This window comes from Sporothrix brasiliensis (genome assembly GCF_000820605.1).
Source record: "Sporothrix brasiliensis 5110 chromosome Unknown Cont18, whole genome shotgun sequence".
NCBI lineage: Eukaryota > Fungi > Ascomycota > Sordariomycetes > Ophiostomatales > Ophiostomataceae > Sporothrix > Sporothrix brasiliensis.
Window position 1 is genome coordinate 3,551,738 of NW_024467137.1, and position 21,916 is coordinate 3,573,653.

At 55.9% G+C, this 21,916-nt stretch overlaps 8 protein-coding genes across 8 annotated transcripts; 5 read left to right on the forward strand and 3 right to left on the reverse strand.

The window, feature by feature from the left end:
* Positions 1 to 190: 190 nt before the first annotated feature.
* On the reverse strand, positions 191 to 985 carry SPBR_01982 (uncharacterized protein; the record flags this gene model as incomplete). Its single annotated transcript, XM_040760291.1, has 1 exon — positions 191 to 985. One exon carries the CDS (start codon positions 983 to 985, stop codon positions 191 to 193), a length of 795 nt encoding a protein of 264 aa, XP_040619935.1.
* A 1,355-nt stretch (positions 986 to 2,340) lies between these two features.
* Positions 2,341 to 3,947, forward strand: SPBR_01617 (uncharacterized protein; the record flags this gene model as incomplete). The annotated part of the gene is made up of 3 exons (XM_040759927.1): positions 2,341 to 3,337; positions 3,402 to 3,709; positions 3,774 to 3,947. The coding sequence occupies 3 exons, from the start codon at positions 2,341 to 2,343 to the stop codon at positions 3,945 to 3,947; spliced, it is 1,479 nt and encodes a 492-aa protein (XP_040619936.1).
* A 2,011-nt stretch (positions 3,948 to 5,958) lies between these two features.
* Positions 5,959 to 7,880, forward strand: SPBR_01500 (uncharacterized protein; the record flags this gene model as incomplete). Its single annotated transcript, XM_040759810.1, has 2 exons — positions 5,959 to 6,079; positions 6,151 to 7,880. The coding sequence occupies 2 exons, from the start codon at positions 5,959 to 5,961 to the stop codon at positions 7,878 to 7,880; spliced, it is 1,851 nt and encodes a 616-aa protein (XP_040619937.1).
* An 892-nt stretch (positions 7,881 to 8,772) lies between these two features.
* SPBR_01352 (uncharacterized protein) lies at positions 8,773 to 11,365 on the reverse strand (the record flags this gene model as incomplete). Its single annotated transcript, XM_040759663.1, has 4 exons — positions 8,773 to 8,854; positions 8,944 to 9,914; positions 10,072 to 11,118; positions 11,249 to 11,365. 4 exons carry the CDS (start codon positions 11,363 to 11,365, stop codon positions 8,773 to 8,775), a joined length of 2,217 nt encoding a protein of 738 aa, XP_040619938.1.
* A 2,341-nt stretch (positions 11,366 to 13,706) lies between these two features.
* On the reverse strand, positions 13,707 to 14,524 carry SPBR_01979 (uncharacterized protein; the record flags this gene model as incomplete). The annotated part of the gene is made up of 2 exons (XM_040760288.1): positions 13,707 to 14,302; positions 14,368 to 14,524. 2 exons carry the CDS (start codon positions 14,522 to 14,524, stop codon positions 13,707 to 13,709), a joined length of 753 nt encoding a protein of 250 aa, XP_040619939.1.
* A 540-nt stretch (positions 14,525 to 15,064) lies between these two features.
* On the forward strand, positions 15,065 to 16,999 carry SPBR_01493 (mtDNA inheritance protein; the record flags this gene model as incomplete). Its single annotated transcript, XM_040759803.1, has 3 exons — positions 15,065 to 15,136; positions 15,201 to 15,947; positions 16,037 to 16,999. 3 exons carry the CDS (start codon positions 15,065 to 15,067, stop codon positions 16,997 to 16,999), a joined length of 1,782 nt encoding a protein of 593 aa, XP_040619940.1.
* Positions 17,000 to 18,460: 1,461 nt separating this feature from the next.
* Positions 18,461 to 18,975, forward strand: SPBR_02083 (cytochrome b5; the record flags this gene model as incomplete). Its single annotated transcript, XM_040760392.1, has 2 exons — positions 18,461 to 18,579; positions 18,681 to 18,975. The coding sequence occupies 2 exons, from the start codon at positions 18,461 to 18,463 to the stop codon at positions 18,973 to 18,975; spliced, it is 414 nt and encodes a 137-aa protein (XP_040619941.1).
* A 1,867-nt stretch (positions 18,976 to 20,842) lies between these two features.
* On the forward strand, positions 20,843 to 21,790 carry SPBR_01921 (transcription initiation factor TFIIE subunit beta; the record flags this gene model as incomplete). The annotated part of the gene is made up of 1 exon (XM_040760231.1): positions 20,843 to 21,790. The coding sequence occupies one exon, from the start codon at positions 20,843 to 20,845 to the stop codon at positions 21,788 to 21,790; it is 948 nt and encodes a 315-aa protein (XP_040619942.1).
* Between the last annotated feature and the right edge of the window lie 126 nt (positions 21,791 to 21,916).

Consider the following 21,916-nt stretch of genomic DNA (forward strand, 5'->3'; position numbering starts at 1 on the left):
GGTACAGAACAGAAGGTACCCGGCAAGAACCACGGACACGGATGATACGGGCGGAAGGCACGGTCGAGACACGGACTGTGGACGGTTTGTTTATTCTGCTGCTTTTCATAGATTCAGCGGGTCGTACTCTATACCCTCAAGAAACCGCGACAACTCGTTGGCCACCTACTGCCATTGCCATCGCCACCACCTACACCCTCTTCTCATCGCTGTCGACCCAGCGCGCACCGACATCGCCAAAGCCGCGCAGTATCGAGAACGCGGCGACGTCAACCTTTCGCGCACCATCCAGAACAGCCGTGGACGCAGCGACCAGTCGTGCCGGAAACCTTCCTACAGCACCAGAAGCCGGCACGGCCTCGGTGCTGGCAAATTCGTGCATTGCCAGATAGTACGGCGTGATCGTAGCTGCGCTGTCCGAGTCGTCTTTGCTCTCCTTTTTGAACACCAGCTCGAACCGGCTCGTGCGGCGCCAGCCGGGCAGCGTCGCCACCTCCTTGATGTGCTCCGTGCGGAACCACGCATTGAACGCGTCCGCGCTCAGATTGGTCGCCGGCTCAATGGCCTCAGATATCAGCGTTGCGGTGCGTCCGTCGGCGGCATCGGGGCTGCTCCACGTCTCCACGTGCTTGTAGAAGCGGGCGTCAAAGTCGGCATAGCGATGGATGGGCCCATTGCCCGGCAGCGTTGGGTGCGTCATGGGGATGGACTTGAACTCGGTGCTCTGGATGAAGCCCATGTCGGGGCACTTGTACACGGCTAGGAACGGAGCTGCGCGCCCGGCATCGGTGCACTGGTAGCGCCAAGACGCGACAATGCCGCCCGGGCGAGCAGCAATGATATCCGGGATATGAACATCCTCGTACCAGCGAGTGAACTTGTCGACGGGCAGCGTGGCCGGGTCGGTGACTTTTGAATTGATCCAGAGAATGCCAGGACCCGAGAGCTCGGGGCCCTCGTAGTCCGTCCGGTTGGGGTTGGCCATAGCGATTGGGACCGCAAGGACGACAAGAGCGTGCGCGTATGAATCACAGAGACAAAGGTGGCCGGCGATAGAAGCTCGGCCAAATTGCAGCTCAGACACTGGCCGAAAGAGAGAGCCGAAAAGGAGTGAGGACGAGGATTGGTCCCAAGAATGATATATATCGCGACGAACCATTGGCTACTTCGGACACAGCAGCAGAGACACGGCCTCTCCTAGATCCGCGAAACAGAAAATGCGGAGCAGAAACAGGACAAGCGTTGGTTCTGTCTCTTCATGATAGTTTGTGGTTTCTCGTCCACTCTCTCTGGCACTTTCTGCGGGCCCTCAATCTTTCTGGCGTCAGATATGCTTCATCAGTGCTCATTCTCTGAGGCACGTCGGTCTGGCCGGCGATGGCGAAACAATACCGGGGGCCACAGACTGGGCACGTTGTTCTGAATCAGCTGAGGACACCGAGCTCCGCGTTCCGCATTTGCGTTTTTGCAACTCAAAGACGTTGGATCACACGAACGCGTTGGAGAAAGATACAGCAGATACGAACCGTGCAGTGGCGGAAAATGCTTTTACGCTCCCGCATCAGCGTGATGGTCGGCAAATTGGGGTGGTGACCCTTTCTACGACTCCAACATGAACCAACAACGGTCGATCGGCACAGACAAGCATGGAGCTAGTGTCTAATATGCAGTGGTAGAGCCTAGTGTCAGTACGCCATGCATCATGGAAATCCACTCTTTGAGGTTCAAAGAATCAAAACGTCCCAATCCTGGAGCCTTTTCGGCTTTGACTTCACTTGTCGTGTCGGTGGAAGTAACGTCTTGAACTGAGTAAAGAGTCAAGGCGAGAACACATATACACATATGAGTCAGACATAAACACGTCAGCCTCAGGAGGAAGTGATGTGCGCGCAGTTGCACACCCTTCTCCCGGTCCTCGTGAATCATCACGGCTCTTGTCTCCACCTCCCCGCTACCCCAGGATCGCATCTCGCTTCGTCCGGGGTAATTGCACGGCACTCGTTCTGGGGCACAGATCTCGCACATTGTCGTCCGTGCCAGCAGACCAACCCCGAATGGCCAAGAGTCGTCGGTTCATACAAGTCCGCTGCCCGTCAGCGTGAAAGTAAGGAGAATCGCATAACTGTGCAGCTCCCTCCAGCCAACAAGTCACTCGACGGAGCATAAGCTCTAACGGCGGCACACTTGATTTGTTTATAAACCGGCAATCGTCAACTGAGTGGTCAGATCAACAGGCCCAGACTCCCAGGAGGTTTTAGACCATCAATCCCCGTGATCTTTTATTTGCTTCAGGTCAACTCCAGCTCTCCACCACTCCGTTGTTTGTTCACTGTCCGCAGCATGGCCAAAATCACGGCGCTCAACCTTGCGTCCGTGTTCTTCGCCGCATCTGGCGGGTTCACCTACGGCTTTGGATTTGGAGTGTTTACTTCCAGCATTGGCCAGCCCGGCTTCTTTGGCTATTTCAACCTCGTCAAGGGCAGCACCTACACAGCCAACATCATCGATGCCATCAACTCGCTCTTCGCCCTCGGTGCGGCCGTTGGAGCCCTGACACAGGGCTATACTAGCGACTGGCTCGGTCGTCGCCGCGCCATCTTTGCTGCTGCCATCGTCTGCATCATCGGCGGCGCACTGACCGCCGGATCCGCCGCCATCCCCATGCTCATCATCGTCCGCTTCTTCCAGGGCATCGGCCTCGGCCAGAGCGTCACGCTGGCGCCGCTTTACATCAGCGAAATTGCTCCCGCACATCGCCGCGGCTTACTGATCGGGGTGTTCTCCGCCGCCCTCGGCACTGGCTACACGGTTGTTGCCTGGATCAGCTTCGGGACGTACTATGCTACCAACGAGACCGTGCAGTGGCGTGTGCCACTGGCGCTGGCCTGTGTGGCACTGATTGCCCAGGCCATCGGCGTGTGGTTCATCCCAGAGTCCCCGCGCTGGCTCGTCCTCAAGGACCGCAAAGAAGACGCTTGGCACATTGTCCGCCGGCTGCACCATGATCCCGGCGATGCGGAGCAACGCAATGCGCAGGCCGAGTTTACACAAATCTGCCGCCAGGTGGCCTTTGACAAGAAGTTTGACGTGTCGTACTGGCAGCTGTTTCGTCGGCCCTCGTGGCGCAAGCGGTCGCTCCTGGTCCTGTTTCTCATGTTTGCCAGCCAGAGCACCGGCGTCCTCGGTATCGGCAACTACGCCATCCTTATCTACGAGAGTCTGGGCTTCACCGGCGGGCTGCCGATTATGATGAACGCTGTTTACACACTGATCGGCACAAGTGCAACCTTCCTTGGCTCCTACCTAGCCGACCGTATCGGACGGCGAACGCTCCTAGGTGAGTTTTCTCCTTGTGTTGTTTTGTTACTCGTCCCGTCATCTTACAATACTGGCATATCTAGTCATCGGCTTCCCAATCAACAGCTTGTTTCTCCTCGGCGAAGCCCTGCTTCAGCGCCAATATGTCGACGGCACCGGCGCCGCCTCGCACGCCGGCCTGTCCGCCTGTGTCCTTTTCCTGTTTCTCTACATTGTGAGTTACGACATTTGCATCGATCCCGCCTCTTTTATTTACGTCGCAGAAGTCTGGCCAACCGCGATTCGCTCCAAGGGCATCGCCCTCGGCTGGTTCGCCTATTTCATCGGTACCCTGACCTACACCACGCCCGCCGCCCTCGCCTTCCGGAACATCAGCTGGCGCTACTACATGGTCTTTTTTTGGCTGCAACATCGTCTCGTCCATTGTGGTGTATTTTTTCCTGCCCGAAACCAAGGGCAAAACGCTGGAGGAGATGGGCGACCTGTTTGGCGACGAGGTCGTCGTGCACATGGCCAACGACGGTCGCGGCTTTGTCGAGACGGGCGGGGCCCTCATGGAAAGCAAAGTTGCCGGCGGTGAGGTGGTTATGCAGGAGATGGCTGAGACGGACCGCGAGGGTGCCGTCTGAGGGCCCGCAGAAAGCAATGCATTTCCCTGGTACGGCCAGCTCGTCAAGTGGCGTTGGCCGACTATGCATGGACATGGCAGCGAGCATAGGCAGCAACAGGTATGCAAAACAGTAGCAGCTTCGTGCAAGTGGCAGCATGGCCGACGGTTGAATTAACAGTGATTGTATTATGGCCACCTGCACGTCGCCGGGTTCCTTCCTCAGTACGAAGTGCCAAATAGAAGTAGTAGCAACTAGGGAGGACAGACGTTGGATCCGATCGTGCCTTCCTCGCATCGCGTGCCTCAAATGACGTGTCTTGTTTGGGACAGAGGTCACCATCGGACCTTCCACATTTGTTTATGTCTCGACCAATATCCCACTTACCCCTTTTCTTACCTTTTGCTTTTCCAACTTCTCACTTCCATACGCTTTTTGTCCGCCTTCGCAATCTTTTCCAAAAAAAAATCAGAAGACGACCAGTGGCTTTTGAAGCATCATACCACGTCTATCACGACTGCCATGCCTTCTTGGCCAGGCCGCCAATCAAACTTCGACCTCTTCCTCTGGTAAGATGCGCACTTCGAATTCCGCTCCACCTGCACAACAGCAACATTGACATCATTTGCAGATACAAAATCCGTTCGTCTCTGCCTCTGGATGCATCGGTGGCACATTACAATGTTGGTGTCGCAGACCACGGACGGGCACAGCAACCTTGGATAGGACACTACTGATAGACATCGGCCAAAACAGGCGTCTGGCCGACTTCCTCACTCGCACGACTGATTCATTCATGGCGCAATCTCCACAAGCTCACCGTGGCCACCCTATCAACGCTCTGCCCACATTCTCTGAGCGAGCTGCGACTGGTGGCCGCCATTCTGCACCAAAGTGCAGACTAACGCAATGATGCGCGTAAAACCTTTTCCGCCTTACATCAACCTGCAGACACATCAGCCCTCATCCAAGCTGTCTTGTGACACACAGCCGGGTGGCCGATGGCGAAGAACAGAGGCTGATGTGGTTTGTGATCTCGGAACTCTCCTTGAACTTGTTGAGTGTTTCGATACCTCTCCAGCGTGAGACTATGAGGACTGAGGGCTGTGATAGAGAGCCTCTGGGCAGCACTAACAAAAACAGTAAAAAAAAAGAAAGAAAGAAAAGAACCTTTGCCTCTTCACGTCAACTAGCCCCTACGGAGAGAGCAAAGGTACGGTTGGAGTAAAGAAGGCATGGGGGAACAAAATATGGAATGGGGGCCCAAGCTCTGCGCCAACAGCACGGCATGGATCATGCTACCGTGCGCCAATCAAGTAGCCTGCACTAACAGGCCGCATGTTTGGTGTGGGTGCCTCATAGTCGGGAAACGTTTGCCTACAGAGTGCGTTCCTGGCATGGCCAGGCCGTGCTTCTCCAAACCACCACCCGACACGCTTTCGTCCCGCTCCTATTCACATCCCGACCTCCTGGTCTCCCTTGACAGCGGAGTCGCCTCTAATAGCAGCGATCTCAACCCAACGCCCTCCACTCTCGGAGTCCGCCCCCGGTCAACTGCCCTCGCGACGGTGTAAGACTGGTTCATTATGGACAACCCAGGGACACCTAGACGCCAAGAGCATACTCGTGCAAAAAAAAGTGTCCTGAGACCAAAAGCACATGGGTCCCGGCCCGATCGGTGGGGTTGACACAGGTCGACTCGGAGAATGCGCGGACTTGGAGATCCTAGTGTGAGCGACGAGTAAGTGCTTTTGCGCAGTGGTGCTCGTGCGAACATTCCATACCCATTGTTGGACGTCGACCACTCACAGAGGATTTCATTTATAATTATGCCACTCGAAAACAGTTGCTTCAAGATACTCTCCATTCATAAATTGTTATTCTTGTCCCCTCTTCATTCACTTTATTCCTTCCTTTTATTTATTTTGTTTCCTTCGTGTCTCGCTTTCGTCTTGCACGAAGTTGCTCTTCTCCGACTTACATACTTACCTTACCCCTACCTCCTTCGAAGACACACAACAAGACCGCCATAATGCCTTCCAGCACAGCCAAGAGACCCATCCGCATCGCCGGTGCTTCTGGCGGTTTCACTGATCGTCAGCGTGCTATTCACGACCTCGCCAAAAACTGCAATGTCGACGTCATTGTCGGTGGTATGTCTCTACAACCCGTACAGAGAAATGAACAACATGGAAGACCATTGTGGCTAACCGAGTATCAACAGACTGGATGTCCGAGTGCACCATGACCATTCATGGTGCCCTCAAGGTCGCTCGCGAGGGCAAGGAGGACCAGGGCCCCGGCCTGTTCGACCCGTGCTTCATGGGCAGTCTTACTCCTGGCCTGCCAGTCCTGCAGGCCAACGGCGTCAAGCTGGCTGTCAACGCTGGTGCCTCCGACGCTGAGCTGCTGGCCCGTGAGGTCAAGTCCAAGATCACCGAGCTGGGCTTGAGCCTCAAGGTCGCCTGGATTGAGGGCGATGAGGTCACCCCCCAGGTCAAGGACCTGATCGCCAAGGGCGAGAAATTCACCAATCTCGACACCGGCAAGGATCTCTCTGAGTGGGGCTACGAGCCCATCTACGCCCAGTGCTACCTTGGTGGCCTGGGTATTGCCGAGGCTTTCCGCGCCGGTGCCGACATTGTCGTCTGCGGACGGGTTGCCGACGCAGCCCCGACCATTGGTGCTGCTGCCTGGTGGCACGGCTGGGACCGCAGCGACCTGGACGCACTTGCGGGTTCGCTGATGGCTGGCCACCTGATCGAGTGCTCTGCTTATGTTACCGGTGGCTACTACTCCGCGTTCAAGGACCTTTTCGATGGCTGCGAGAACCTCGGCTTCCCCATTGCGGCCGTCGAGGCCAACGGAGAGACCGTGCTGACCAAGGAGGCCAATACGGGCGGTGAGGTGTCCGTCGGCACGGTTACGTCGCAACTGGTCTACGAGATCCAGGGCCCTCTCTACTACAACTCGGACGTGACGGCCAACATCGAGGGCATTAAGTTCACACAGACCGGCAAGGACGAGGTCCGCATGACGGGTGTCAAGGGCCTGCCACCACCCCCCACTACCAAGGTCGGCCTGACCGCCCAGGGCGGTTTCCAGGCTGAGTTCCACTACCTGTTCGTGGGTCTCGACATCGAAAAGAAGGCCGAGTGGACTGAGCGCCAGATCCGCTATGCTATGGGCAAGAACATTGACAAGCTCACCTGCCTAAAGTTCCAGCTGATCGGCTCGGTCCCCGAGAACCCAGACAACCAGAACTCGGCCACTGCCGACTTCCGTGTTTTCGTCCAGACCCGCGACCCCTCTGTCCTTGGTCTCGGCAACATGACCGGCCCTAACTTTACCCGCTGGTGCATGGAGAACTTCCTTCAGAGTGCCCCTGGTGCCACCATTGTGCCTGACCAGCGCCAGGCCGCCCCCAAGAACATCTACGAGTACTGGGTCGCTCTTCTGCCCCAGGACGTCGTCAAGCACCGCGCCGTTCTCGAGTGGAACAACCAGGCCATCGACATTCCCGCCCCCAAGATCACCCAGGTCTACGGCCACCGCCAGAACTCGTACGAGACGGAAGCCCCCGTCGATCTAGCAACGTTCGGCCCCACGACCCGAGGACCCATCGGTTGGGTCGTCCTGGGTCGCTCCGGCGACAAGGCCAGCAACGCCAACATTGGCCTCTTTGTGCGCCACGACGACGAGTGGGACTGGGTGCGCAGCCTCCTCACCAAGGACAAGTTCATTGAGCTGCTGGCCAAGGAGTATCTCGGCCACGGCCTCGACCGCTTTGAGATGCCCAACTTGAAGACAGTCCACTTCTTGCTCAAGGACCACCTGGACCGTGGTTTCAACTCCACCTCGTCGCTCGACGGACTCGGCAAGAACCTCTGCGAGTTCATCCGCTGCCGTCACGTCGACATCCCCAACAAGTTCCTGGCCCGCGGTAAGGTCTAAACGGATCCCGCGTGAGAACGAAAGAAAATAAATTCATCAAAGAGTAAAGAAAAGACACCGAGCGGTTTTCGTCAGAGCCAATTGTATATTTTGGCCTTTATTGTATCTGTTCATATTGATAGCCGAATACTATGCATTCTTCCAAGCTTGAGGCGAAGGAAAGTGCAGTGACAAAATTGATATCACGTCCATGTACGATGTTCGTCCCTAAAAATCACTGTCGCTTTGTCATAGTTTGCACATATAGAGAGCACGGAGCACGGGATGGAACATTGTTATAAAGTCCCAAATTTCAATATTGTTCTCTGAAGAACGCGTCTTTCTACTTCCCAAAACACCAGATGCAGCAACAGAAGTGACACAAGCTGAACCAAAACGAAGAATAATTGCATGACAATATGAGCCAAGAAGCACAGGGGACATATAAAGCAATTGTTAAAATCAAAAATTAAATCAAAGCGAGCAGAAAAAGATGATAAAAACGCCTTCCTGAGCAGACAGAAGAATTGCCTTCCATCACAAGAAAACACCAGAGAACCAAAAGCCTCCCAATACTCTCCATGTTAATACATAAACAGGGATTCAAGAAAGAGAAGAAGCGGGGAGCGAGTAGCATACGCATAAGTAGAAAGCAAAAGCAACTCACAAAATGTGATGCCAAATTAAATCAAATCAAAAGTACTCCAATCCTTTTGCTTCACCCTTTTTCCGAGGTCCAAGTCAAAAAGTAGCAATCAAAGAATAAAACGAAAAGAATACACCAGATAAAATAAAAACGCCAACTGCCACAAACAGGACAGAGAGATGTAAGGACAAACAAGGAGTGGAACAGAAAAGAGTAATAAGAACAGGCGGGGATTAAATACGCTCCAACAATTAGCAATTAAGGCCGTCACGGTTTACCGTTCATGGCCGTTGCAACAGGCAAACCATGTCGAACAGGAGCGTGGTATGACCCAATGCTTTGGAATCCCCTGAAGAGAGAGTGGTTAGCATCATGTAGAAAAATTTGGCGAGGGGGGGAAATGTGGTCCTGCAAAGGGCAGAAGGGTGCAAAACATACTTGGAAAGGTCAAAGCCACCATCCTCTTCGACTTCGGGAAGGACCGGCTCTGGTGCTGACGGTGCTTCTGCAGGAGCAGGAACCTCTGTCGCGTCGCTTGCAGGCGTTTCCCCTTTGGCCTCTGATGTGCTTCGTGCAGGGCGCGTTGGGCTGGAAATGGGAGACTTAATCCCAGATCGCTTCACAGGGGGCGGGCTGCTGCTGGCCGGCATCATGGCGACAGAGCTGCTGACACCGCTGCTGAGTCCCAGCGCCTTGGACGGGCTGAAGTCAAACGAGGGCGGTGGCTTCAAAGGGGTGCTTCCAATGTCGGCGTACTTCCAAAAGGGGGCAGGAGAGCTTGTCGGCATGTGCTGGCTGGGTCGTTGCAAGGTGCTGGGGGGGTTCAACTTGAGTTCCACACGGTGCGGTGCCGGCGTTACAAAGGACGAGCTGATGTCGTCTTGGAGGAACGTCGACGTTAGTGTTGGCGACCGTGGGATGACTGGATCGGGAGCTGTGCCGCTGGCTGAGGCATCATTAGTAGCTGCCCCGCCGAGGATGGATGTGCTGTTTTTGGCTTTACTTGCAGCAGCGCCTCTACGGTAACGAGGCAAGGGGCTTCCGTCTGACGACGCAGGCGCCTCATCCGGGAGGAGACGGCGCGAACTGCGATCGGGTGTCATGTGCACGTCGCGGAGACTTGAGCGAGGCTGCGGGGAACCGGTGGGGGACACACGGCGCTTCCGGGCGGATCCATGGTCTTTGGCGGCCATGTCACGGGGACCTTGGTTGACGTAGTTCAGCTGGCTAGGTGACGACGGGTTCGAAGATCCACGATGGCCGCCACGACCGCCCCGGTAGGCGGTGCGAACCATTTCGTCCTTGTATTCGGGCAAGATGTACCACTTCATTCCCTTGCCGGGTTCCTCGGTCGAGCGCGCAACCTTCTCAAATGCCTTGTTCAAGGACAGGTTGTGGCGGATGGAGTTCTGCATAGGCGCCCGCGATTAGTACACACAGTGGCACAAGAGAATGCAGAAACGACATTCAAAAAGCAAGCAAAGCGCGACAGCATTCGCAACAGGGACGAGGAGGCACTGGGGAAGCATTGCGAAGTTTGTTAGAGCTGCGCCGGCTTCGGCTTACCTGCCAGCCAGCAGCTTGCTGGTGCTTGTAGTAGGAGTAGTTCTCCATGATAAAATTGTAGATACCGTTCAGGTTCAGCCGGCCCTCGCTGGTGTTCATGATCGCCTGAGTAATCATCTGGGCGTACGAGTACTGGGGCTTCAGGTTCTTGTTTTCGTCCAGGCTCAGGTCAACGTCGTTTGGGTGAACCACCATGGTGGGAATGTCCCGGAACTGTGGCGACTTGAGGTGCGACGTTGGGGCGGATGTGCGGCTCCGAGCTGACGGCGGCGTCCCAGGGCGCTTATAGTCGGGCGGTGCGGGTGCAATCGCCTGCGGCGTAGGCTGGCCACGAGGAAGCGTGCTACGTATTGTGGAGCCACCATGAGGAGAAGATTCAAGGCCGCCGCCGACGGGCGTCGTGGCGCGCAGCTTGTGTTGCAGGGACGTGTCATCCGACAAGCCGGGCTCGGACTTGGGCAGGCCAGCGCGTTGCAGATATACGTCGTGAATGTGCAGAGGGCTGGTCTCCAGCGGCAGGACGAACATCATCTCGATACCACCGACGTCGATCACGTCACCACTTTCGAGCGGCTTGGATTGACCCAAGCGCCAAGGCGCGCAGTTGACCTTTATTCCATTGCGGCCCTTGACATTGAGATACCACTTTTCGCTCTTGGTATTGAAGACGATTTGGGCATGCTGACGCGAAACCATCTTGCTGGGTCCTAGGTCGATGTGCACGAAATCGGGGTCGGCATCGGGGTCGTAGCGCTGCGGGTATTCTGGCGCCGGCTCGGGGGTGCGGCCGATGTTGATTGTGAGCTTTGTAACGTAAAATGTCCAGTCCTGTGCAGCAATCTTGGCGTACGCCTGCACGCCTTCCTTGTTTGCCTCGTGTATCGCGTTGGAGTGGTCCTTGCTTGCACGAAGGTCGTCGTTCGGAGCGAGGAGATGTTGGGTCACGCGGGCGACAATCTGGGTTTCGTCGACGGGCAGCACGGCGGAGTTGTCGGCAAGGAGACTGGACGTCTCTTCTTCGGGGACATCGTGAGGCGCTTCATCGGCCTGGGCACGAAACGACACAGGTCAGCAACACGAAGTAAAATAACGCGTCGAGTGCGGCATACGCCTGCGAATGAATGACAAGACGCGCGACGGTGGCGAGAGTCGACAAGAGGGGACGCGACATGCTTACCTGCTTTCTGCGCTTGGCAGGCCGTGTCGGCGACGATTCTTCAGGCTGGTCGGCAACGGAGTCCTTGCGCCACGAGTTGCGGCGAGCCCGCTGCGATGATCTGCGCGGTGTTGGCATCGTAGATGGAAAAGGCGCGGTGGCGTCAAAACGGCGGGTGTTCCAGGACCATGCACGGTTCGGCAGTGATGGAATCCAAGTGCGTCGCGGCGTGGAAGGGTAAAAACTTTCTTCAGTAGCCGGGATGCGACGCGACGCAAGCCGAGCTGATGGAAACAAATTAGAGGGAAGAGTAAGTTGGAGGTTCGCGGCGGCCAATTCGATGGAAAAGAAGTCTGGAGGGCGACGGCAGGGAGGGAGGGAGGTGTGGTAATAGGAATAAGAAAATAGGCGCGATTAGGGTGGCTGGTGTGAGCGAAAAAAAAAAAGTCCAGAGTCCAAAGTCAATATTGATTTTCGAGCTCCACGAAGCTGTCAGAAAAACGGCAGAATTCGAGCGCGTGCGTAATCTCGAACTGAAAGAACAATCCGGGCACAAAGAAACCGGCCAGAGGACGCAAAATAATAAAATAATAAAAGTGAAAGACGATGAAACTCTCCAAGTTGTCGCTCGCGGGGCTGCCAATCCGGAGAAATCGCTGGATAATTTAATCGGCTGGCTGGTCCTTGCGAAACGCAAAAAGACACGGCGACGACAGGGGGCGGACAGAAGAGGAGAAGGGCAAAAAACAACGTGAAAAAAATAAGAGGCTAGTCCAATGCGACGATTAATAAAAACGTAGGGAGGGTGACTGGGGCTGCGATGTGGGTAATTAGTGGGCGGGCGATCCTGGTGGTGGTCGACAATGTTCGTGATTATTGATGATGAAAGGGGAAAAGAGACGTCGGGGATGGGGAGACGATGAGAAGAGGACGCGAGGGCAGCAAAAGCCAAGGAAAGAAGGAAGAGGGGAGGGGGAAGGCGCCGCGAACATGGACACAAAAGTAGATGAATGGTCGAGAAAGGAAGCCGCGGTGAGTCGCAGCTGCTCTTTTGGCATTTGTTTAGTTTAATTGATGACAATGCGAACAGCTCCTGTTTTGGTGGTTGTGGTTGATCGCGGTTGCTCGTTCTGGCACTTTAATTTTCGCGTCACTGGCGCTGCTGGTTTTCTGTGGTCTTCTTTGTCCCTCGCCTCCTCCTTGCGGAAAGTGCATTACAGTGTTTGCCGTACTTTGTGGCCTTACGGGGGAAGTAGCGGCGACAAAAGGAACTCGCGACTGGGTCCATTGTAAGGACGGGAAGGTACGAATGTACGCAAACACGACACCTGGTACCTGGGCGCTGATTGGCTGCAGCGCGCCATATGAACCCCGCAGCCAAAAAGGGATAAAAATAAATAAAACACTGCCCGAAAAAAGTGTAAAAGTGTCTCTGGTCGTTTAAAAGTACAAGACACCCACTGAAAGCCTCATTGTCTCACCTTGAGCGCATCCGGCGCAATTGGCCAAGATTCCACAAAAGACATGCCGTGCATTACTCGCAGGGCGGCGGGATGCGCAAACTCCAGTTTCCAGTCCAGGAGGGAGAGAAGCGAAATTCCAGCAGTAAGGAGCTGCACGAACGTGTTTTAGGAAGCAGCGATTGGTCAGTGCAGGTCACTGTACAACGTAAAGACAAGTAAATACAACGGAAAGAGCGATCGTGATGACGGCTCGAGAGGGGCTATTGATTACATCGCACCAGCCGAATAACTACATAATGTGCATTTCCATCAATACTCAACAAGATACACGACGGGCAAGTGTGAGTCGATGGAAGCTTAGTGGTGCAATAGCACTCGTCATACCCACAGCCGCAAGTGGACAATGGTGAGTGTTTTGGATGGCCGCCACGGGGCGTGTTTACTCAGCTCCCGCATCCCGACTTGGGCCAACAGCCGCAAACAACTACCACCAATTGACGCACGCAAAGGATGAGACCAAACAGACTGCAACAAGACACCGTGTTTACCGGTCAAAACTCCACCTGCTCCGACAAATATTGCGTGGGAAATGTGGAGAGGCGACCAACATACTGCAGGAGGCCGACCCGAAAAGACTCCTGGCAAGATGGAGGAGGTGGCAATGGCATGGCCGGTGTTCGAGATACGTATGGCGTATTAGCCCGGTCTTTATGAGTAGGACGGAAACTGCCGACTGTCAAGCACGAGAACAAAGAACAGCAACAGCTTCATGAAGAGGGGTGCGCATATGACGCTGATGGCAAGACGTAGCATCCAGTATTGGAAGGTCGAAGCAACATTGTATGAGTTGTATTTCGTAAGAGTCCAGGATTCCCATCTTGAGTAAATGTAAATCATAATCAACGGACAGACGCAACGAAAATAGAGGTATCCAATCATGAGGCAAACGGCAGCAACTAGAATAGAAAGACAACAGATGCAAAACAAACGTCAAAGAGACCGCACTGCCGCTGCCCTTAATGCTTCGGGGGAGGGTCGCGGGGGGTTGGCGTCTGGTACAATGCGCGCTGGCCGTCGGGGATCGGCGACGGTGACGGCGACGGCCGCTTCTTGGCCGTCTTGGAAGGCAGCGGCGGCATGCCAAACAGCTCGAGCACGGGGTTGAAGTCGATAATGTCCTCGGACGCGACCGGAACGTGCACCCAGCGGATGCCGCCGGCGACGTCGACAGCAAACGCGCCGCCCATCTGCCACTTGTTGCCGTTGGGGGACGAGCCGGAGCCGGAGCCGGACACCGCAGTTGACCCCAACGGGACAGGCACCTTCTTATGACCGCCCCAGGCCCTGCTCCAAATGCCCTCGTCGCGGCCCAGAGCGTACGTGGCATACAGCGCGCGCGGGTTGAACATTTGCCACGACGTGTTGAGGCCCAGGCCCCAGCGGGCGTACAGGCTGCGCTCCGGATCAGCAACGACTTCGACCTCCCAGGCACCGCCAATGTCGGCCACCCAGAGGTCCGTGATCTCGCGGGACGCCTGCGAGACGGCTATGCACGTCAGTTCCGGGCGGTCCTGGGAGAGCGCGGCCAGCGAGCGGAACGTTTTCTCGGCGACTGAACAGTTAGCAACGAGTCGAGACCAGGCCGGCAGTACTCTGCAACACAGTCCGTAGACCCACAGGGATCGCCACACTGGCGAAGGAACACGATGAGGACGGGCTTCGATCGCGGCATGTTGAACTCGGGAGACGGCGGAGCCGGGCCGTCCACAACGGGCACAGGGGCAACGACAGGCCCTGTGGCCTTGCCAGCGGCAGTGGTTTGTTGCTGGGCCATTGTGGAGACGATGTGTTCAGATTATTCGGAGTAGTACTTCTGTCCGTGCGATGCTGTATAAGAAACCAAATAACAATTGCGGCATGTCGTGAAGAGCAAAGGGATGGAAATCACGAGCTCTTGGCTAGGCGTGGCAAAATTGCCGCTTTGGGGGCAAGCTCTCCCGCGGAAAACGGCAGGTGCGACCATGGCCAAAAATGGTGTCGCCGATAAGATAAAGCTCCCCGCTTCAATCGCCGGTGTGGCAGCCGTCCTCAACGTCACTTTTGCAAAAATAATGTCAACAGCGCGGCATAAACGAGCATCTGTGTATGGATATTTGGCAATACTATCTCCCGCTTTCTTGATCTTTCGCCGTTTTAAAACGATATTTTCTTTTAATATTCTTGTCGCGAACACCGAGTTTCCGTTGGGTCTAAATTTTCCTATCTTTAAATCGTTATTTTGTCAGACGTTGTTTGAGAGCCACAAAAGCCCGGACTGAGAGGAAAAACACGCCCTGGCCTGCATCCTTCTGGCCAGTCACGGCCGACGAACACAATGCACGAGATCATCACATTACAGCTCGGCCGACAGAGCAACTACGTGGCGGCACATTTCTGGAACGCTCAGGTAGGCAGGCGTGACTTGATCTTCGTTTTTTTCTTGTTCATGTCCATCCGTCTGACACGTCTAGGAATCCTACTTTACCTATGGCCAGGATGACCCGTCGCCCGTCGACCACGACATCCACTGGCGGGCGGGAATCGGCGCAGACGGCTCCGAGACCTACCTGCCCCGGACGGTCGTCTACGACCGCAAAGGCGGCTTCGGCTCGCTGCGAAAAGTGAACGCACTCTACGAGGCGCAAGAGGAAGCACACAATCAGCAGGCGTCTGCCATGGACTTGCCGTCGAGCCTGTGGCACGGCCGCACCGTCGTCCAGCGCGAGACGCCCATCCTGCCGAGCGCCTATACCCAGAGCCTGGACACGGGTCTGCCGCCCACGGAGCCGTTGACACCCGCCACCGTTCGCTACTGGTCGGACTACAGCCGCGTATACTACCACCCACGGTCGCTGATTGAGGTCGGGGACGAGCCAGACGTGTCAGCGCCGCAGACGGCAACCAATGGAACAAATGGAACAAACGGGGCACAACTAGGGACAGCAGCCTCCACAGGCGCGGCACAGCCTCGCGAGTATACGTGGGGCGATGGCGAGTCTTTGTTCGCCGAGCTGGACCGTGAGCACGACCTGCTGGACCGCGACTTGCGGCCATTTGTCGAGGAGGCCGACCAGATGCAGGGCTTCCAGGTGATGGCGAGCGTCGACGACAGCTGGGGTGGTTTTGCGGCGCGGTATCTGGAGCGGATGCGTGACGAGTACGGCAAAGTCGATATTTGGCTGTGGGCATTGCAGCAGCCGGCCGGCCGGTTGCCGAGGGTGCGTCCACTCTCCTCCCCCTCTCCCCCTCTCCCCCTTTTTTGTCTCAATCTGCATCTGGTTCCTAGGTTCTCTTCTAACGTGGCTAGGAAAAACGAATCACGCGGCTGGCCAACAAGGCTCGCACCCTCGTCGAGGCCTATAGCCAGGCCTCGCTCGTCATCCCGCTCGCCGTGCCTCCGACGCCTCTCACGTCTGTGCTGCCCAGCACCTTTGACTCGACGTCCACGTGGCACACGGCTGCCTTGCTGGCTACGGCCATTGAAACTGCTACACTGCCGGCGCGTCTTCGCAGACTGGGCAGCGGTGCCGCCGGCCAGAGCGGCGACTCCTTGGCGTACCTGACAGACCTTCTCAATGCCACCGGCAAACAGACTGTCGCCAACCTGCAGATGAGCGTTGTGCAGCCGTGGCAGTCCGTCCAAAAGGACGCACGAGAGCGGCGCGAAGCGGCCGGATACGACGAGGACGACGACGGCGGCGGCGACAGCACCAAGATGGACGGCAACCTGCAGCTGCCGATTGACTTTGCCCCGCGGGACGAGTCGGTGGTGGTTGCTGGACGTGCAGGGCGTGGCGTTCGGGCCAAGAAGCCGCGCATGTTTGGTCAAGCGGTCGTGACGCGAGCCACCCCGGGAGAGGACGGGGATGGCGACAACAAAGGGGGAGGGGGAGGAGAGGACGACGACGAAAGCCAGACGGAGCGCCGGGCCACCTTGGATCGGCGCGACATGATGCACCGCCGCTTCGCCCTCAAGCCCGTCAGCCAGCGGTACACCGTGCCCCTCGGCTTCCCGCTGCTCGACAGCTTTCCCTACATCTACCAGCAGACGTCTGACAGCACCGCGTCCATCCCCGTGACGACCGCGCTGGCCACCGACCGCGCCGTAGCCGACCGGATCCAGACGTTGCGCACAACTGTCACGGTGGGTGCACCGTGGGCCGTTGGGCTCGAGGACCGTGAGGCCCTGGGCAACGACCTGGCCGGCATGGCCGATGCTTACCATGACGGCTGGTCGAGCGGGAGTGATGCCGGCGATGACGAGGATTGAGGGAGTCCACCGGGGCCTGTACGTTATTCTTCTTCTTTATGTTTCTGAGCTGAATGAGGAGATATTCATATTTCGCAAAGTAATTGCTTACGGGAGCTACTGTCCGGATCGATACGGCATACAACAAAATAATCACTTTTCGTGCCGTCGATGACGCTGAAAAGAAGAACGGAAGGCAAACAGGAAGGCCGCTTTACGATTAGTGGGCCGCTTCAACGCAAGCAAGATAACACACAGTGGAAGGAATATGCAAAGAAGAACAGAGACAATGGAGGAGGACAGCGTTGCAGGAGACGACGGTGTGGTGACCTTGCGAAGATACTCCGTCTACAGCAAAAAGATACTCCGCGCCGTCGGCAAGAGCCACCAAATTGCAGGATGTAGTGCTGTGGAGCCGGGACGGCCGTAACATGACCGTGGTAGCAGGGAAGGAGCGAAGGCTATATAAACTTTGTAAATAATAAAGGATTACTCCTTTGTACTCTGTACTATTTCATAATATGGGCTGTTTTTTGGGGGTGGTCTTTAAACGGATGCATCGCATCTACGTATCTTCGCTGGGAATCGCCCGCAGTTCCTCTATTCTCGGCTTTCGTGGCCTGCCAATTAGGTCAAACCAGGCATTTTTACCTGGGGAAACCAGGCAAAATACTTCCAGGCGAAAGGCTAGGGGGCTTCCCCCAAAGATATGTGCGGCTCCTCTCATGAGACCCACTTTCTGAAAAATTGGGGAGTAGCGTAACTGGCCCGTGCTTGCCATGCGAAAGGACACAATTGCCGTTACCTTCCGTGGTCGTACGTTTTTCTCGCTCCGGAAAGCCCTATGGAGGGAGTGCCTGCCTATCTTGACGTGTAGGGGACCATTGTTGCCCCCGGAGGTATCTAGGCATCTGAAGAGCCCCTAGCTAGCTCCTTCCCACCCAAGGCGCCGTAGCCAATCCCAGCGGCCGGATTTCTGTTGTTTCCCTTTATGCCAGTAGATGCTGGCTATTCGTTCGGGTCGTATTCTTATTCCACCGTCGCAGGCACTTTCCCAACGCACTCGCAGCCCCGTTCGACCTGGCCACGCGCCGATCCACCCAACATTCGGCGCTCTTTTACCCTTGTGCGCCCCTGAACCGTTGGTCCCTTCTGTAAAATTTTAAAGCAGGCGCCCCTTTTGCGCTGGACGGGCCAGCTCCCTGAATCTCTGCGCTATCGATTTGGCGTTCCCTTTTTCATTTAATTTTTTTTCTTTTTCCCCTTCGCTGTTCTTTATCCTGGTCTTGCTCCATTTCAAACTTTTCCACTCCTCTCACAGCCTTCCCACCTGTAGCCTCTTCGTTTCGCTTTTTTTGTCGACCTGTCGGCCTTCTCGTCTTGACAATTTACCCCTGCTCGCTGCTTCGAACGACTTGCGACCTCGCGTCTGACTGCTCTGCTCTCCAACAAAACCCTCCAAACTCTCTTATCACATCCACAATGGCCGTCGCAAAGGAGTACACCTACCAGGACGTTGCTGAGCACAACACCAGCAAGGACCTGTTCCTCGTCATCCACGACAAGGTCTACGACGCCACCAAGTTTGTCGACGAGCACCCGTATGTTCACGCTGTTTCGATTCGTCCCTCTTTTGTTATTTTCCCTTATTTTCCTTGCTTTCCTTGTGGATGCTTGCTAACGTAGAGCCCTGTTTTTCCAGCGGCGGCGAGGAGGTTCTTCTGGACGTCGGCGGCCAGGACGCCACCGAGGCGTTTGAGGATGTTGGCCACAGCGACGAGGCGCGCGAGACCCTGCAGCAGCTGCTCGTCGGCAGCCTGAAGCGCCAAGCCGGCGACCCGAACCCGTCGAGCACCACGACCGGCGCCGTTGCGCCCAAGGCCCAGACCGACACTGCCGGCCTCGGCATTGGCCTGTACGCGTTCCTGGCCGTCGGTGGTGCCGCTGCCTACTTTGCCTACCAATACCTGCAGCAGCAGCAACAAACGCCTGCTTAAACTTTCGAGAGGGCGAAGCGGTGAGCGGACGGAACGAGTAGCGGAGGAGCCAGGAGTGTGATACAGTGTGGTGTTTCGAGCTCATTTTTATTGTTCCATGATTCCAAACAGAAAAAAGGAGACATGGATACAGAGAGACGCGAAGAGAAAACGAAAAACGACAAGAAACAATTCATAAATTTTTAGACATTTTGTCGCTTTTTACTCTCACCACGATCTCTGTTCCTCCTTTACATATCGTGTTCTCTTTATTACCTTACAGTCAATTTTAATATATATTTTCTTTATTTGATTTTTCTTCACTTCCTCAGGAACACTTGCCTTGGTGGTTTGCCATTGTCCACTTTGGCCTTGTACTTTTGTCGGATGCGCTCTATTACTTGCCCACCCCCAGAAAAGATTGCCTTGGGTGATTGCCGACGAGGACCAACTCGACTGGTCTGCACACTACTTTCATACAAGCGGATACTGGCGTCGGGAGCACTGGCGGGAGGGAAACAGGCAAACCTTTCGGAGCTATCTCTGGGGTTTTTTTCTGCCATTTGTCCTTGTCGCAACTTCGGAGTTTTCTACCCAATGGGGGTTACGCCAATTTGGCACTGCACTAGAAAAGAGAGAGGAAGTAGGCAAATAGGCAAGTTGCCGTCTTCCGATAAAACTGGTATCATATTATCGAATCCGATTCCGACTAAATTCAAGACAAAAGTTCCGGGACCAAGATTATTTGCGTCTCCTCTTTCTCGGTCCGGACCGTGGGGGAATCGGACAGCGTTGTTAAAATATATGATCATAAAAGGGCCATAAGGAACGGCAATGCTCCCGTTGCGACCACGCACGGCGACCTGCTGCTTCGGTTACCAAAGACAGACGGCAAGTTACTCGTGCTATTTGACGACTCAACCAGGTCACTGCGATGACAGAAGATGGTGTCTGATCTACGCCGTGTCTAAACGTACCGTACCCATATTCAGCAAGACGACAACAGTTGCTGCCTGGCCGCTTCTTAATTACCAAAACAAGCATATGGAAAATACAATGCATGTGGGAAAGTTGCGAAACTCGGGGGCGTAGCACGACGTCCATTGCACGAAGCTGACAAAAATGTATGAAAATGTCTCTACGGCGTAATGGTGTGGTGGTGCAACGGCAGAAACAGCCTCGGCCACGTACGGGAGCTTGTGCAACCTGGGATCGGCTTTGAAGCAATTCGACTGGAAACACTTTATCTCCCTATCTCAAATCGCAGTTGCAAGAGGACCCTGAACTCAATCATGCCAGTATCTTTATCAGCCCGATATATCGGTATACCTTGTAAGAAACAATAAAATGCATTGATCTCGTCTGTCGGCCTGATGCATCCGGAAAACAAGACGCATACGGGAAAAGGGCGAGAGCTTGTGAGGAGAAGCAAAGAGGAGAAGTTGTCAACTGCGGTTAGGTCCATGAAAAGCATGTGCTGTAACCGAGCTGTTGGAAAACGGCAGAATTTCTTTCACCGCTTTCACGCCTTTCGAACTGCTTAGTCATTATGGTAGCTAGCCTCCACTAAGCCTCGTGCAACACAACGTCCCCGTCGCTGTGCAGAGCCTCGTTTCGTGGACTGCAACCTCTCCACCGTCTCCATCGTCCCTCTCGCCCTCGACGTCATCTCACATCCCCCCAGCAGAAGATCCATCTGCACTGGAGTCTTACATCTTGTACTCTATCTACGACTCCAACGACGAGCCTTCGACGCCCTGCGACCTTCTCTGGAGCTACAACGGACCTTGCTCTCACGAGCGAACAGCTCTGCCTCTGTGTCTCGACCGCTCTCACCGCCGTCTCCTTTTCCGACCTCAGTCACCGTCCTCCTCCCACGTCGTTCAAAATGGCCTACCCAACCACCGCCCCAAAGACGGCCATCAAGCGCTCACAGACCTCCGCCCCCAGCCCGCTGCCTTCATTAGGCGGCGGCGGCGCACCCGCGTCGCCGTCGCCGTCCATCGCATCCACGACGTCGGCCACCGCGGCGTCGACACCAAAGAAATCCAAGGGCGTGGTTGGCGGGCCTGCTGGCAACCTGCCCGCCGGTGCAGCCATCTACTCGCAGCCCGAGAACACGGGTGTCGGCTCGGCCATTGGCACCAACATCGTCTACGCCCTCGACTACCTCAAGCAGCAGGGCGGCAAGCCCGTGAGCCTGGCCGCCGTGCTGGGGCACCTCAACCTCAACCGCGAGTCCGAGGCCGTCCAGAAGCAGATTGTCGAGCGCATGCGGCACCACCCGCGCATCGCCTGGCGGGCCACCGAGACGGCCGTCATGTCCTCGTCGACGGCCAACCTCGACGAGGACTGGACGACGGGCACCTACGAGCACAAGCCCATCATCCCCAACGTCAAGGACCGCACGTCGCTCTTGCAGTACCTGCAGCGGCGCACGGACGCGCAGGGCGTCAACGTCAAGGACCTCAAGGACGGCTGGCCCGACTGCGAGGCCGCCCTGGCCGCGCTGGAGAAGGAGCACCGCGTGCTGGTGGTGCGCACGAAAAAGGACAACCACCCGCGCATGGTGTGGCTGGACGACCCGAGCCTCTGCTTTTCGGTGGAGCCCGAGTTCCAGTCGCTGTGGCACCGGTCGACGATCCCGTCCGTGGACGACATTGTCGGCAAACTGACGGCGGCGGGCCAGAAGCCGACGAGCGAGGACCCGCGGCTGCGGGCGGCCATGCAGCCCAAGGAGAAGAAGGCCAAGAAGCGGGCGCAGCGCCGGACCGGCAAGTCGACCAACACGCACATGGAGCACCTGCTCAAGGACTACAGCCTCAGCAAGCGGTAAACTGGAGGTAGACTGGCGGTTTGGGAGCTTGCGGGAGATCAGATGGTTTTGGAAAGCGGTCGAGAAGCGCTTCCTTCTTTGCGTTATTTTGTTTCACCCAACATGCATTATAGCGGTTCTCTTTTT